At 34.5% G+C, this 17,289-nt stretch overlaps 1 protein-coding gene across 2 annotated transcripts; it reads left to right on the top strand.

Moving 5' to 3' along the window:
* The first annotated feature begins 2,446 nt into the window (after positions 1–2,446).
* LOC140062123 (monocarboxylate transporter 13-like) lies at positions 2,447–15,487 on the top strand. Of its 2 annotated transcripts, none has more exons than XR_011847461.1 (6): positions 2,447–3,126; positions 7,716–8,012; positions 10,013–10,383; positions 11,365–11,590; positions 11,709–12,101; positions 13,278–13,417. XR_011847461.1 is itself a non-coding variant. In XM_072108181.1 (6 exons), the coding sequence occupies exons 1-6, from the start codon at positions 2,898–2,900 to the stop codon at positions 14,477–14,479; spliced, it is 1,473 nt and encodes a 490-aa protein (XP_071964282.1). In that variant the 5' UTR covers positions 2,453–2,897; the 3' UTR covers positions 14,480–15,487. The 2 variants fall into 2 exon arrangements, 1 of the variants encoding a protein (XP_071964282.1); XM_072108181.1 differs by lacking the exon at positions 11,709–12,101 and adding an exon at positions 14,274–15,487 and having other exon boundaries at positions 2,453–3,126; positions 13,278–13,421.
* Positions 15,488–17,289: the final 1,802 nt, after the last annotated feature.

Below are 17,289 nucleotides of genomic sequence, written 5' to 3'. Positions count from 1 at the left end.
AAGGAAAATGTCCCCTCGATAGAGGCTCCACTGCATACACTGCAGTTAAGTTAGTCGTATAGACATATATCAATGCATGGTTTTAAGGTTTTTGGTTTCGATTAGGAGGCAACGCAAAGACGTATGTAAGCGCAACGCAAGTAATGTGACCACAGTCGCGGCAATTGTGATTGTATCGTGCGTCGTTGTGTCCAAGTGGAAACCAGGGCTTTATGTTCCCAAGAGCGAGAGACGAAACTCAAAAGGATGTTTCGCAACGATGGATCATCCGAACTGTCACTTGTGTGATTGATCAACTCGCTTGCGTTGCGTCTCTAGTGGGAACCAAGCTTTAGCCATGCGCAGTTACATCAGGTTACGAACGGATGCAACAGAGTGCGTGTTACCATGATTTCATCACAACTTTCTGTATTTTTCTGGAAACGCCTCACATGAAAGGAACAAAACAATAACAGAATTATTATCATCTTATATGAAACTAATTAATGTGCATCAACCCTTTAATTGTAAAGAGGATGTTTTTCTAATGTAGACTAGAATTTTATTTTAAAATAATTTACATTGATTTGCATTGAATAGGATTAAACCGGTATATTTCGGAATGAATTACTTAATTTGATTGCTTTTGAAAAACTAATTTAGCACTTATATAAAAAATTCCGAAATTATGAGCTTGATGGATCACAGATCTTGCTCAAAGCTCTGTCTACACTATCAAACTAGTTTGACAAAAGTGTGATGTGCCCAAATATAGTAGTGATATACCCAAAATAAATTATGCTAGGGATATAACGCCATCATGTCCATATATGGGCACATTAAATTTTGTTGTCACATAAAGTTTGATAGTGTGGACAGAGCTTTATAGACTATCCAAACGAGTTGTGTCATGTGATATAGAGTCATGGTCACACACGGGCCAAAAATTGTAAAATTAACTGCTGAATTTATTTTCTCTTTTCCGATGTATATGTTAAGACCCCCCTCCCCTGTACATCTTTGCTCCGCCTATGGTCACTACTGTTTGTATCATTCGTCCTTCTAACAATCAAACAAGAGATACCTAATTTCAATTTACCGCGTATGAATAGATATTAGTGCACGTTTTCTTAGGTCACTGAAGAAAGATGATCGATAAGCTATCACAGTTAGATTTTTAATGAAGGCCGTACACAATCAACATTACCTGGGAATTATGGCAGAGCTGGATTATTTAATCAAAGCGAGTGACAATCAAATTTGCATCGAGGTACACCTTTTTAATTACCATAGCTATATTTACCAGGGTCAAATTCATATTATCAATCAATCTTTTATTTTGGAATCTCTGGTCTATAGAAAGTAAAATTCCGTATAAACTATAAATAAAACTGTACTAATTACAATACTACTCATCTCAGGATGACATTCCACCCGGAGAGCATCTTTGACTTATATAAGAGACGTTGTTTATAAGACTAAAACATTTTAAATTGAATTAAGCCTACACATATCAAGCCATTATGATATCGATTTTCTTAAAATAATAAAATAAAGAATTCTACAATCATTAATGAGGCTGGCACTACAATGTAGAGTAGGCCTACCTGTTGTTAATATTCCGATTTTCCTGTTATATAGGCCTAATAATAATAATATTAATATCCTGAATTGTTATAGCGCCTAAAGTTGTGAAACCTCTAAGCGCTGAACATTATTATTTTTATTGATTTTTTAAATATTTTATTCTGGTATATATAAAAATATATAATATGATATTGCAATCAAGAACTGAATTGCATCAACAATTACAATTTCTACAAACATTACCCCATTTAATTGTTACATTTATTTGTTTTACATGTATTCCTATTTCCATAATTGAGACGATTTGGAAAAATTCTTGCGCCATCACCCCCCCCCCCCCTATTAGCCACCCTACAATACATTCTAATGAGATAGATAGACCCAGCGATCGATCGAACCCGGGCCTCCGTAAGCATTATATGGAATACCTCCATGATCATAAATGGGCCTAGATTTCGTGCACCACATGACATTTTTTGTTTCAGTTAAATTATACAATCATTACGAACAAATAGTTCACGTTGTAATTCATTTTATTTATTAATTTAGGTAATTGGCATTACACTGAGAGATGTAAAAAAAATAAATTTTGAGAATCACATCTGGTTTCGCACGAAAAAAGACTGTCAAACATCGCTGATTTATTTTTCTTTTTATTTTAAGATTAGAAAACATAATTCGACATAATTATATTCAACCATAATCCGAATGAACCGTAATAACTAAAGTAGGTTTTCTAATAAAAACATTTCGAAATTGATTCAAATACACCAGTAACAATGGTTTTTTATGGGCGAATAGAATTGATTGTTCCGACCGATAAGAACCGGTCAAAACCGGCATGCGCAGTAAGCCAATGCGCATTGTCTCCATAGCTAAACGTAGCTAGACATCTATTATTTTTTACAACCACAGCAGCATACGTTCAGGCAGCAGAGGAAAACGACGCACATTTTAGTGTGGATGTTAGCCCTTCTTATAATAATGTCATCTTGGGCCTGTTGATGTATTTTGGTAGGAAAAGCAAGGAATTTGTTGACAGCTAAGTCTTATCGCGCTGTGGAAGAGATTCCGTTATTGTTGATGCATATTGCTGCTTCGTATATTCTTTGTTTACATTCGATCAGCTGTTAAGCCTGTGAAGTGGAAATCTATAAATAAACGCTGTAACGCAGTCAAATTATAATACGTTTTAAATCAGTGTATCCTGAATTGTGAGGTAGATACTAGATTTCGTTAATAACGTTTGGTTACGCTGGTTTCCTCGTGTTCTTTGGAATCGGGGAGCTGGGTAAAATACAGCTATTTGTAAACCAAATCAGGTGGTTTGAATGGGGAAGGATATCGAGAAGCCTGCTGTTGCCTTCCACGAACATTTAGAAACAAATTGCGTTGCACAATGCTCCAAACGGACTCAGAAACTTTTACAAGAGTACCAAGGATGGGCGATTGTGTGTGTTTCAGCGTTGATGTACATACCTGTGTTAGGTGTGCTATACAATTACAATCTTCTATTCGTTCGACTTCAAGAGGAGTTCGACAGTGGTGCAGGAGAGACAGGTATGCCTTGAAAAATACTGTGTTTTTAATATATATATTAATATAGCCCTACAAAATATACAAGATGTATTGTCCCCCTGAAAAAAAAATTCTTTAAAAAATTTGGTTGAATATTCCATTTTAATAGAACATAATAGTTATCCACTTTGACCAAAAATTTGAGTGAAAAAAAATGTAATTTAAAGCAAAAAATGGTCAAATTGGCTGCCAGTCATTAGATTTTTGGTTGAATTTAACCATTTATTTTGTCATTTTACAAATGAAAACATTTTTTTTTAGTTTTTTTTTCTATGGAAGTGATTAACTTTATTAAAACTACAAAATAACATTCAAAATCTGATTTAATTAATCTTCATTTTCCATGTTTTTGTGGGGACAATACATCTTTAAATAAGAGTACTATATCATGTCATTATTTAAAGCAGGACTTTTGTAATAGTATAGTGGATGGACGACATTCATATTGAATATAAAATAAATACCTTTATTTAATGTTTCATTTTTATTAATACTAGAAACATTCATAAATATCACAGTGTCTGTTCTTTCACATGCAATGTTGTTCATATGTCATTATATTGATAGACAGTAAATGAAAAAAGATCAGGATTGGAACGGAGTAAATTTATGTCATTCTTTAGTTGTTGTTATTATTATTATTGTAAATAATATTAAGCTGTTATAAGTACATTTCAAGTTTAATATTTAAATATCATTAATACGGTCAACGACACTTCTATTATTACTACTGGTACCGTCTCAAGAATGAAATCATTATAGACCTAAATTAATTTCGTCATTACAATTATTACAATTCCAAATACATCACGTGATGATCGATAATGTGATTCACGTCATTAATAGAAAATGAAAAAGAACACTTCTTTCAAATGATTGCAACATACCGTATTCACACTGACAATTTAATTTTAAATATACAACAAAATACAATAACAGGAACAGCCTAGTAAAAAGACACATTGGATACTGTTCTTACCACGGCTAGTCCCAGTTAGTTTCTTTCTAAAGTGGACTTTAGTTTTAATTTAATAAAAACAAGGAAATAAAGAAGGAGGTTATAAAATACAGTAAACATTTGATTTATATAATCAGAGGAAATAAAATCATTTTTGTTATAATTTTGTGCACTATATAAATCTATTATATTATATTATTATAGATCTCACAGTAACTTGCGTTGCGTTACGTCCTTGTGTTGCGTCTCTCTTGGGAACTAAGCATTTGAAAAACAGCTGTCGCGTGCGTTCAAATTGTGATGAACAATGTCACAGTTTTTGCGCACGTCTCTCTCCGTGGTAACGTGTGCGTTGATGTTGCGCATACTTAAGCTTCTTTTAATTCCCACTAGGACGCAATGGAAGGACGTAAGCGCAATGTAAGTAATTTGACCAATCATGTCAGCGATGGATAATGATTCATCGTGATTGGTCAAATTGCTTGCGTTGCGCTTACGTAATTGCGTTGCTTCCTAATGTAAGCTTTATAATATTCCTACTTCGATTTGGTCTTGGTTGTGGAAGGCTACCGTATGTTAATTGTTCTCATTCGGTCTTCTTTTCTACACTGTAATAAAAGCGTTACGGTATTTCACAACACCACGTAATGATTTTGAAATCTTTTGTTCTTAAGAATGTCTATCATCTTCGAGTAGGCTATACCTGAAAACAGCTTGCTACTTGTTGCCGTATTATAGAAGATGGAAGTATGGATTAGTACGGTACTATAATCACATCAGCACTGATTCACATTGAACCGGTATATTGAACGGTGTATTAACGCGATAAAGATATATTAATGAGCACATTTTGTTTTTAAGTATATGATATGGAATAAAATACTGTACAGAAATTAGCACACAATTGTTTACCACTACCACCTTGATTTTTTTGAATATTTCAATTGTTATGGAGATTTTCTTTATATAGCTAGCTAAGCCGCCTCTCGCTCTATATATCTGACAATATCGATCATTTGATAATTATTATGAGCCTATTTCTGCTGGCTGGTTTTTAAACGCTTTAAAACATACTATTTTCTCTCTCTCTCTGACACTGTTACGACCTTGACAAGCTCATCATATTTATTACTTGCTTATTACTGCAAAACATAATAGGTAGCTAGGCGTATATCCATGATCAAAACCTTAAATGTACACTTTTTTTAAATTGAAATAAGTTACAAAATATGCATTTGGCAAACGCCATGCATGCAACATAATATAAGTGGAGGCCTGCGAGCAGCATGTAATATAATGTGCTCGGTTGGGCCTCATTGGGTTATATGCCAAAATTTAATCATATAATGCTAGACATTTTGGCCTCTAGCCAAAGGGAATACATGCAAGTAGACATAGGTCTAAAAATATCAACCAATCAATCAATATGCCTATACTATGCTGACCACATTCTTTTCATGCGGTTAGTTTGTCACTCTGTCCGTAGGCCTTATAGCAAATATTTAATTCGGTTTTAAGTGGAGATGTATAAAAAATACAAATAAAGCAAAATTGTGGGCCTATTTGAATTCATGATCTTTTGGATTTAACCTTCTGGGATCGAAACCTTTATAATGAAGTCCCGACATTGGCAACACGTACTTCTCCTCGAGGTACTGTAGTAAAAAAGTTGTACCTGTATATACTCCCAATTGTCTAGTATTTAGGTCTTAGGCCTCTCAATGATTTAATTATCAAAATGTAGGTATTAATTTTGTTTTTGTAATTATGTGAGATACTGTTTTGAGAGTCAAGTGTCAGCCGAAAAAGCTATTTGTGTTACATAATGCAACAAAATGTATAACCAATTGGATGTATGACGACACTTAGCTCCCTATCAAATCAAACTATTTTTTAGTGGGTAGCAATTTGACAGCGTGATTTGAAGTGCAGTATTTCCCCAGACCTATATTAAACAGACGCTTGATGGTCTCATACTGGTGAGTTCATGGGTTCACAATAATAATCTAGTATTAATCTCTGATGAAGGCCATGTCTCACCGTGTTTGTTTGTACCAAATGATAATATTTTGACCAATATCGTTGTCGGATAAGACCTTGATATTTTACCTGGTCGTCGTTATCCAGTACTGTAGGCCTACCTTTGGAATCACATGTGCTGTGCCATATTATTATGGTAAGCATAGCTGTTGCTGGGAAACCGTAATCCTAAAGGAAGTGTGACCAGTCTGTTGTCAATCTTCTCGTTTCCTTGGGGATGTTATCGTAGCTAACAAATCGTGCCTTATATTATGTTAAAAATCAGTTATCAAATATTAAAATAATCAACATTCTTTTGTTTAAAACATATAATATTGCACAGCGTAATGCTATGTGTTTACGTGTTATTCATTGTTTGGTTCCGTTGTTTGGCTACGTGAACGTAGTCTGGGTTCTAGACGGAGTCTTGACTTAATATTAGTAAAAAGATAAATGTTTTGGCACATATGGCCTTTCATACGTATACTGCTTGAGCTTGTATTTTCAGACAAAAATCGAAATAAAAAAAAATCAATAAATAAGACAATAAATATAACTTGGGGCAAGTCTAACTTGAACGCATGTGATTTTACCAATACAGGCGATCGATATACGGTATAATGTTGGATGATGCTGTCGATTCCGTGCGGTGCGCTTCCTAAAATACGTTGCGTCAAATTTGGTACAAGCTTAAACTCGCACCCGTGCGGAAAAACACAAACTATTCCACCCATAATATTTTTTGCCCAGGATTTTTTTCACAATATTCTAGGTCGATTTCTAAAACAGATATAATGTACTTTCAATTAGAACGTTACACAAGAATGATCATATCTCTTACACGATACAATAAAAGAATAGACTAATAGTCAACTCAGATCATACTTAACGCATTGCTAAAATCTATTCTCATCCCCCCCCCCCCTTACAATATACACACTGATAGTTTTGATACCAATTTCACCCTAGACGTGCATTGTTATCCGAATGTCAAGAATTCTACCGATAAAAAAAGAATAATGACCCACATTGTTATAACAGATTACGATTTTCACAAGGTGACATTGTAAAGCACTCACTGTGAACAGCCTAAATGAAATTATGACAATTATTAATTACTTTGTTTTTTATGCAACATATAAGTCTGATTTGAATAATCATGTTTTTGGGGGACATGGATATATTGTTTGACGGTGCAAAAAAATTGTCATACAAAATGTTAGTAGCCTTGCTATTAAACATGTATTGTCCCCCAAAAAATGAAGATTATTAATTAGAATTTGAATAGGCCATTTGACAGTTTTAATCAAGTTATTCACTTCTGTAGAAAAAAATCAACAAAAACAATTATTTCACTTCACAAAAAAAAAAAAGCGGTCAATTTTAACCAAAAACCAATGTCTGACAGACAAGTTAGGTATTTTATTCTTTAACTTACATTTTTCCTGGAAAATATATTTATTTTTTCGATCCAGTTTTTGGTCAAAGTGTGAATAACTCTTATGTGATATTAAAATGGCATATTCAACAACAAACAATTTTTTTAGGGGGACAATTATCTTTAACATAATAAGTTTATTTTATTATTTTACAGGTTGGATAGGATGCATCGCAATTGCTCTGTTGACTCTTCCATCACCTCTATCAACTTACTTAGCCGAAAGGATAACATATCGTGGGGTGGTCGCCCTAGGTTTTCTTATGTGTTCTGGAGGTCTGTTTGTGACGTCATTCATGCCAGCAATCAAGTACATCTTCTTCAGTTATAGCATCGTATTTGGTTTAGGCACTAACTTTATACAGCATCCGTCCCTTAGCCTTATTGTTTTATATTTCGACGAAAAGAAATGCGCAAAAGCAACTGGTCTAGCCATCACAGGAACCGGTGCTGGTAAGTATAGTAGGCCTATATTATGTCTTTTTTCTTCCAGTTCTATAGGCCAGATAAAAATATATATGGAGGTCAAGTTGCTGTATAACGTTTGTATTCATTGAGTTTGCTCTAATTGGGAGTTTCAAGCACATAATTGCGGAACCAAACCTTTCTCAATCAAGCTTAGTTCTCCTTTTTTTTCGCAACGCAAAGGCGTCGGCGAAACGCAAATAAATTGACCAATCACAAGCGACCGTTTGAATGATCCATCATGCCGTGATTGGTCAAACTACTTGCGTCGCTCTTCCTTACGTTGTGTATATTAAATCATACATGATTTATAAAATACAAACTAAATGTATTGATGATGTAGGCCTATGGGTCATGGGCGATTCCAAATTTAAAGACGTGTGCCCATTATAATAGGAATCGTTATTGATAGTCACTTTCACAGGTCAGTAGTCATAATGGATTCCCCACAACTCAACCAAATCATTGCATTAATAGGACTGCAGTTGTTGTTTATGAAAATAACAAAACTAATATAAGGTCGAGGTTGAAACGATTACGTTTAAGATTACGCAATCCTCGGTACTGAACTTGTTTAAAAATTGCATCATCTCAGGGAACAGTAATAATAACATTAATATTTATTATTAAGCCTACCTGTCCTACGTTTGTCATTATAGTGGATAGGATGCAATAAGAAATTAAGTCTTTACTTTCCTGTTTGTTTTTATATACCGTAACATCGACTATATTGTATGCAAATTTGTAATGGACCAATCACAGTTTATTTGCTACGTGTTGGGTACCGGTATATGATCGTATGTTATAAATATAGTAACAACCCTGCATTTATAATCTTCGTGATATATTGGAACAAGACGAAGTCAAGGCGAAATTCTATAGCTTAAAGTACAATCTGAATTTGAAAATGAACCACTCTTAACAAGTCTATCTATTCAATCTGGAACCTCCACATTAATTTAGGCGTGATGATCATCCTTGACAGATAATTCGCTTTTGTCCGTACGCCATCGCTTTCCCAGGGTATATTATTTTTAACCATTCAAATCCGCTGTCTAAGCAGATAATATTCCGTTTGTATACACTGATTATTGTGAACAGTTAGGCCTATTGTAGTTTCGCACATATACCTCAACACACAAAAACGAAACGACGCGTTTTTTTGTACGTTTATATGCACGATACATTTGTGTATACATATGCATGCCTTATAGGCCTAGTTTGAAGTTTTTGTTCAATTCAAATTCAATCACTATAGTTTTGCTCAATCTGTTTTATGTAAACTCATTTAATTCACGGACCCCTCGTTCCACATAGAATTACAATGTATCTATATAAGCCTGATAACTTATCTGCCTTATTCAACTAAATTAGACAGTATTAGAGTGCGTGTTATGAACTTTGAACAGTAGCAATATAGTTTATCAAATCAATAGATATTATAATACGCTCATTACTGCGATTATTATCGCAATGTCGCGTTCCTTAAGTAATAATGATAAGATATACAAAATGTTCGCAATTTTCCCCTGACAGTTTACACAGTATTTCTATTTTACATAAGTAAATTTGTTTTTGATGTTCTACAATGCAATGAAAGAGTGACTGTCATAATATGCACACGCTGTTTGAATTTCCGTGTCGAGTTCGCTTTCACTTATGTCGTCGATAACATCTTCGCTACGTGCTACGGACGTGTCTACCCCAGCGCACCACCAGACGCGTACAACAACGCAATGACCTCATACTCGCAAGGGACAGTTCGGATGCGGCGCGTTTGCGTCCAAGTGAGAACAAACATCAACTTTTCATTATTACATTTCATTATGAAAACGTATGTAATTTTTTAAGTAGTTTATATCAGCTGCTGCTTTTACAGATTTTTCTTTTTTTCTTTTCCAACTTTGGTCATTGATTGACACCGTGTTTAAGGTGTATATGTAATTATACATACAATATTTATTTGTTATTATATGTTTTATTTACAGGCATAATGGCAATTTCGCAAATCCTAGAAGTTCTATTTAACGCGGTGGGATGGCGAGGAGCTCTACGTGTTATGTCTGGACTAATCTTACCCGTCGGATTAGTGTGTTGTGTATTTTTGAAATCGCCGCCAAAAAACAACAACATTGACTACAAACCTGTCAAAAACATTGAGGAGTACTCTTCTAAAGACGTGGAAACAGGGTGTGGTAAAGACACCAAGAAGGTGTGCGTCGAAGTGGTCTATGCCGAATTGGAATCAAAGTCTTTCCTTCAACGATATTGCCAATTTATAAAGACAGTTGAATGTTGGCTTGTTATTTTTAGTTACACTGGAATGGGTATTGCAGTAGTATTCAGCTATGTTAACTTAGTAAGTATATTGTAGATCTAATTTTAATATTTCACTAAAATTCTTCTTTTTTCTGAAGTGCCATTTTCAACTAGAGACCAGTGAAAGTGATAATAATAGACCTACCTATAGCCCATAAGGTTTATCGCAAATATCGTGCGTGACGCATGATGGGAAGGGTTTGGGAGCAAGCGTCACGACGCGTACGTCGTAGGTGATTTTTTGTTTGTATGTACACGTTGTCACGTTTGCTCCCAAACCTTTCCTATCATGCATTGTGAAATGACGTTCCTCGCGAAATCAAGTTGTTTGAGATAAACCCCAAACACCCAGTATTGTAAACACTAAATAAACATGATACAATGCAGCACTGATACAATTAGATCTGAGAGTGCTATGTATATTCATATTCATATTATATTCATTTATTATCCAGAAAAAATAATACAAAAACAATACAAAAAGCATATATTACATAGAACAACAACAAGCAGAGAAAAAGCGCAGAACACTATCCTGGCGGATTGTCAAAAAGCAAAAAATATCGCTATAAAAGACTCTCCTGATAGTGCTGGTGGCAAAATAACATTAACAAGGATAAACATTTAACAACCCGGTAACATAGAATTTATATAAAACAGAATAAAAATTGCAATCATTATAAATAAACATGTCTGTTATATATACCGGAATCTCATCCCACATCCGTGGAAATGAAATAAAAACAGAATAAAAAAAAGCATTAGTACGAGACTTCTCATGTCTGAAAACAAGTTTCTCACTTCTACGTTCAACAGGTTTAGGTAGCAAAGCACCATCAATTAGGAAATCTGTACAGAGGCACTTCACAACAAATTTAACACGGATGAATTTAAGTCTATTATAAATCGTGGGTAATTTTAGAGTCCGTAACCTTTGTTCGTATGACGGCCGCATGTCATAATTCAAGATGAAATTGGATATAAACATTGTAATGGCATGTGTTTCTGTTATTCTTTTTAGGCTAGTTTTATGAAATCTGTCGGATTCAGTGATGATCAAGGTTCCATGGCAATTGGTGTAATGGGTGGAGCCGATCTATTCGGCCGCCTTTTCGTCACGCTGTTAGGCGGGAAACTGCCCATCAGTGTTGCTGGGATGTACATCTTAGCGTGCGTAATCGGCGCAATTCCGATTGCACCGTTACCGTTCGTGACGACTTTTACAGGTGTTGTTATAAGTTACGCAGGTGAGAAACATTTCAGGCAGCTTGTGTGCATTGCATCTGCGTTTATCTAAGGTTCAGTTCTACTAATACCATGTTTATAATTTTCCCTCAAACATCTTATTCTTTCTTCTTTTAAAAGTTTGCTACAGGATAGATACAGTTGGGGTCCGTGGGGTAAAGTACCAAAACAAAACCGTGTTTGCCAACAGACAGACCACTACGCTCGCGTCTCTTATACCATCCATAAGGAATACCATGTCACTACATCTTAGATGATCATTGAACGTTTAAGTATGACGTAATTCCTTTTGATGTCATGTGAACTGAGAAGATTGAGACCAAGGAGACTGGATAAGCTTACAACACTAACCGACTGTAACCGATGGAGAGGGTATTGAAGACGCCACCGACACCGAAACGAGTTACTATTGAGTTCGTTGACATATGCAAACACATCTCCATATAAATCGACTATACCGATGACATCGACCACGACTATCATTTATCATCATCGCACTATCACCGTTACGAGGTAACCGTGTGAAGGGCGTGTGTTTTTACACACTTGGCCTTTCATAGTTTAGAAGGCAATTTAAGTACGATGGCTGTTTGCCGTACCATAAATCATTCTTTACTAATGAAAGATAATTATACAGATTCAGTCTTATTATTATTATTTATTAAATCATCATCATCACCCCAATGGTAAAATTGAAAGAACAAAAAAAAAAAAAGTGGGAATTCAGCGTAATTTCAAAATGAGTGCTTGGGAAAATTTGAAGCAAAATTGTATCCCTTGGTATGGTTTTAGTAACCGATATTTCCTTCAAAATTAACACATTATTGATACTAATAACATATTATTTTGTTAAATAAAATGCATGTTTTTTTATAAATAAAATAAACAAACCAGCATTGCATTTATGTTATCACATACTGTAGGGGGATTCTACTTAATAATATTTATAAGTTTTTTTTTTAAACTGGGCTAGACCTATATTTAACATAAATATACTATCTTATAAATTAAAACTGGTAACCTTTAACAAGCATTATAACGTGTAACATTGAGCATCAAAATTCGCACGTGTACACTAATCCGGATTATACACAGTAAACATATGTCCAACAGGATTTTTTAAATATATTTTAAGATGATGAAATATTGTTATTATTCGATGTCTTTCTTTTCTTCTGTCTTTTTTTAGATTGTTTTTTTTTGTTATTATTGTTTCTCAATTATGTATATATCAACCTCAAACAATTTCAACACTGTACGTTATAGTCTAAAATGAGTCGTACAAGTAAATGTATGTTTCATGTTATGAATATGCATTAATTCATCCTTTGAATATGTATATTTCATGTTATGAATATGCATAATTTCATTTGCTTAATGTGTAAATTCATGTTATGAATATACATAATTTCATTTGTTTAATATGTAAATTCATGTTATGAATATGCATAATTTCGTTTGTTTAATAATGTGTAATTCATGTTATGAACATGCAAATTTCACCTCATGGGTAATAATTATTTTATCATGAGAAAACGAGAAATATTTGTTTCACATTTTCAGAATGTTTATTTGTATGATACCATTTGCTTTGTCACGATTGTCAATGTTTCCTCATTCTTCTACTAAGGGAAACATTCATTTTACAGCCATAACAACATTTGTTTTTCTAATTTTGTTCCATTTTAGTGCTAAGCCTTGCAAGAGCGGTAACACTCTGCTACCAGTACGCCTTCTGTGTGGATGTCTTTCCGAGTGAATCCAAGGTGCAGGCATGTACAATGGCCGTCTGTAGCTTTGGTGTCGGTAGTCTTTTTGCTACTGGTGTTGGAGGTATGTTACTTTACAGTCCATATTAACATGTTATGACAAATTATTACTTCCTCATTTACATACAACCTGTCCTATAGGTATATAAGTACTCTAGGCATTGTTTTCTGTTCTGATGATGTTTCTCAAAACATGTCAAGACATTTTAAGGCAGTTTGCCTGTTTATCAAATTCCTCATAATCGTTATTTCATGACAAAAACTAATCTTAGTTTTTATATTACGTAAAATGCTTTATTATATGTAGTTTTCAGAATGAACTATAGCACTATCGAAATTAACATAAGATCGCCGTACTTTGAATAAATACGCTTGTATATTGAATATATATTTTGTATATTAAATGAAATCAGGAATTAAGGACACCTCTACATGCCCGTATGAAAGAAACCAATGACGCCCATATATGGACATGATGATGTCATATCACTACCATATTTGAGCATATATCACTACCATATTTGGGCATATCACTACCATATTTGGGCACATCACACATTTTTTTTGTCAAACTATAGTTTGATAATGTAGACAGAGCTTAACAAACTAAAGATTGGTTTCTACTTAGACGCAACGCAATGGCAAACGAAAATAATCAATTGATTATGATTGGTAAAATCATTTAAGTTGCGCTTGCGTCTAGTTGGAACCAAACATTGAGCTTGGTTCCTACAAGAACGTAAGCGCACCGCAAGTAATTTGACCAATCACGACGCGATGAATCATCCGGGCTGTCGCTTGTGATTTGTCAACACTTGCGTTGCGCCGTCGACGTTGCGTTGCGTCCAATTGAGAACCAAGCTTTATAACATTTAATATTATAAAAGATTAATTTAGTTTATTTTCCACTTTTCAGGAATGATGTACGAAATGACAGGGACGTATGACCTATCGTTTTACATATGCGCTGGTTTACACGTATTTGCAGCTTTAATCAATTACATTCTATTATACCGAAAGAGGTGCAGAAACCGTCTTTACAGAGAATTCTATGACGAACAGCCGATCGCGTTTACATACGAGGAAATTACGGTGGTTGACGCATATGTAACAACTGTGTAACGCTTTTTGTGCAAATATAAATTGTTTATAAATAGAAACGTAAAAAACGTCATTTCTTGCAGTACCCGTATCTTCTTCGTATACTCGTTGCAGTACCCGTAACTTCTTCGTATACTCGTTGCAGTACCGGTATATTCTTCGTATACTCGTTGCAGTACCGGTATATTCTTCGTATACTCGTTGCAGTACCGGCAACTTCTTCGTATACTCGTTGCAGTACCCGTATCTTCTTGGTATACTCGTTGCCCATTAACGAAACGAACATTTCAGTATGTGGGCCTGGAACGGCATAAAACCGTTCCATAAAATAATTTCTTTTTATTCTGTTTTTACCGTGGAAGCTAACTGTATCTACCTCTAACTTTCTGGTATTTAGATTCCCCATAAACAAAATTGTCTATTATTTGTTAATGTATATTATAAGCTATGTAGTCCATATACAATGTTAACTTTTTCTGCCAAGTTACCCAATAGCATAGCGTTGATCCCTGCATTCCAATGAGAGGATACCCTAAAGTATATTTAGTACCGTACGTAATATTTATTTTGATCTCTGAAAAATTAAAACGGCTTTAGAAAACCGTGTAACGTTATTGTTGAGGAGGGCCTACCTCTAGTCTTATTTATTTTTTGTAATACAGTAAACATCATGTTTTTTGTTTTATTAAATATCTTATAACGTTCATTATGTTTAATTAATGTATATTTAAATTATATAAATTATAATATTGTTGATGATATTGAAAAAAAATTAGGCCTAAACAGAGGTATATTTTCGTTTAATTGTTATTCTGAACATTTTGTACATACTATTTGTGACGTCATACGCACGGAGGAGAATAGATACAGTTCAAGGAAAACTCATTGCCTATTTTGTAAAGTTTATTTTCAACTGAAAACAGCTTTTATAAAAAGACAGAATTGTATTTTATACCAATAAGACGAAGTTGTAAAAATATATGGCTTCTTCTTGAAGATAGAAAACTGTTTATCGTACTGCGTTTTTTTTTGTCGAAAGTTCTTTTTGTTTACTAAATGTTTATGTTGACGTGTCTGTAACCTAATAACAAATGTCTAACGCTGAAAGTTGTGTGCGAGATTAAATTTAAACATAGAAAACGTAATTATCATCACTATACGTATACTCGTTGCCCTGCATGAACGTAGGTCTATTTAAAACAGCAAAGAGTATCTGGAAATAATCTTTAGACATAACTAATGATTGTATTAAACAATTGAAAACTCTTTCAGAGTAGGCCTACGTTATTGGTGTCAATTTAAGTAAATAATTCACCTAGAGTGTTAAGGTTGCAATGTTAAGCGTGGTTCCCACTACAACGCAACGCAACGACGTATTGACGCAAAGTGCTGTATTGCGTCACCACAAGTGGAAACCGACGACGCAAGAGTGCTGTATCTATCGCAGGTTTAATTTCACGCAGGCGGGGGAAACACAATTATTGGAAGGGCATTTTCTTACGTTGAGTAGATTGCGTTACGTTGCGTCGCTAGTGGGAACCAAGCTTAATAGGCTTTACTGTACTACTCGATCTTTTACTCGCAAAAGTTGTTTTTCTAGCTATCCCTTTTTAGGAAGTTACTGCCAATACAATCATGAAACCTTGAAATGTAACCTCGTATAGATTACTATATCTAACAAAGAAACATTTTGGGCGGGGGTGGGTGGGCTGCGAGTTCTTACGTTGCCACATATTGACATGTTTATCTAAAGCGTGGTTCCCACTAGCGACGCAACACAAGGACGTAACGCAACGCATGTGAATTGACCAATCACAAGCGATGGCTTATCCGCTTGTGATTGTTAACTGTCTATAACTTCGCTTGCCATTGGTTAAAACGCTTGCGTTGCGTTTACGTCCTTGCGATACGTTCTAGTGGGAACCAAGCTTTAATGTTACATTTCATTTATTTTCGTGATTGGTTGTGTTAGTTCTTCAATGATAGGCCAACGTTGGCTTTCAGTTTTGAAATAAGTTAGAAATGACATTGCAGGTTAAGTGTGTGTCAGATCTGAGAATTTACAGTAAGAATATTCAAAATTGCTTTGTTACTGGTGTTGTGCGTGCCTAGAGGAAATCCTACTTAAATTATAGATTTATCTACGATTAGGTTTTCATATATTTAACGCATGCTTCGTTTATCACAAACAAACGCTAGGAAAACCGGTCAACAAATTGAATCAACAAAAGGATTCAAGATAACTCATCTGGGACACTGTAAAGGTTTTTGTACTTTTCTTCATGTCTCTCGGAAAAGAAGATCATCTGCTAACATTTAATGACTTGAGTTCAGGTCGTGATGGAAATCGCCACATAAATTCTTAAAGGAGATTTATATCGCAGCATACATCCAATGTCTGTTACCTGTATTATATGAAAAGGAATACACGTTGGTATTACATGTAGGCCTATGGTTAATTATTAACACTTCGACTAATACAAAATATTCTTACGCAATATCATCAACTATTAATTAACACGTGTAATAATAATAGCAACCAAATTCTACCCTAGCAGAAAACAAGGCCAAATGCATGGAGGCTAGTAGGCATTATAGGTGGCTAATATTGTGTCATTATATTGGCCTGAATAAAAAGGACAGGGAATGGACGTGTTTGTTGTATCATAATTTGAAAATCATGCTTTTTACACATTGTAGTTTAGTCGGCAATGACACATCGGAATAATAACGAAAACAACATAAATACGTTCAACAGGATAACATATGGAAATAGTATTGAATCCTTTAGAAACAATTGAGAAGGGAAAAAACAAAACAATATTTGTGGA

Source organism: Antedon mediterranea, chromosome 11, assembly GCF_964355755.1.
Source record: "Antedon mediterranea chromosome 11, ecAntMedi1.1, whole genome shotgun sequence".
In the NCBI taxonomy this organism is placed as follows: domain Eukaryota; kingdom Metazoa; phylum Echinodermata; class Crinoidea; order Comatulida; family Antedonidae; genus Antedon; species Antedon mediterranea.
Note: the sequence above shows the minus strand (reverse complement) of the source record. Positions and strands in the feature narration are given on the sequence as shown.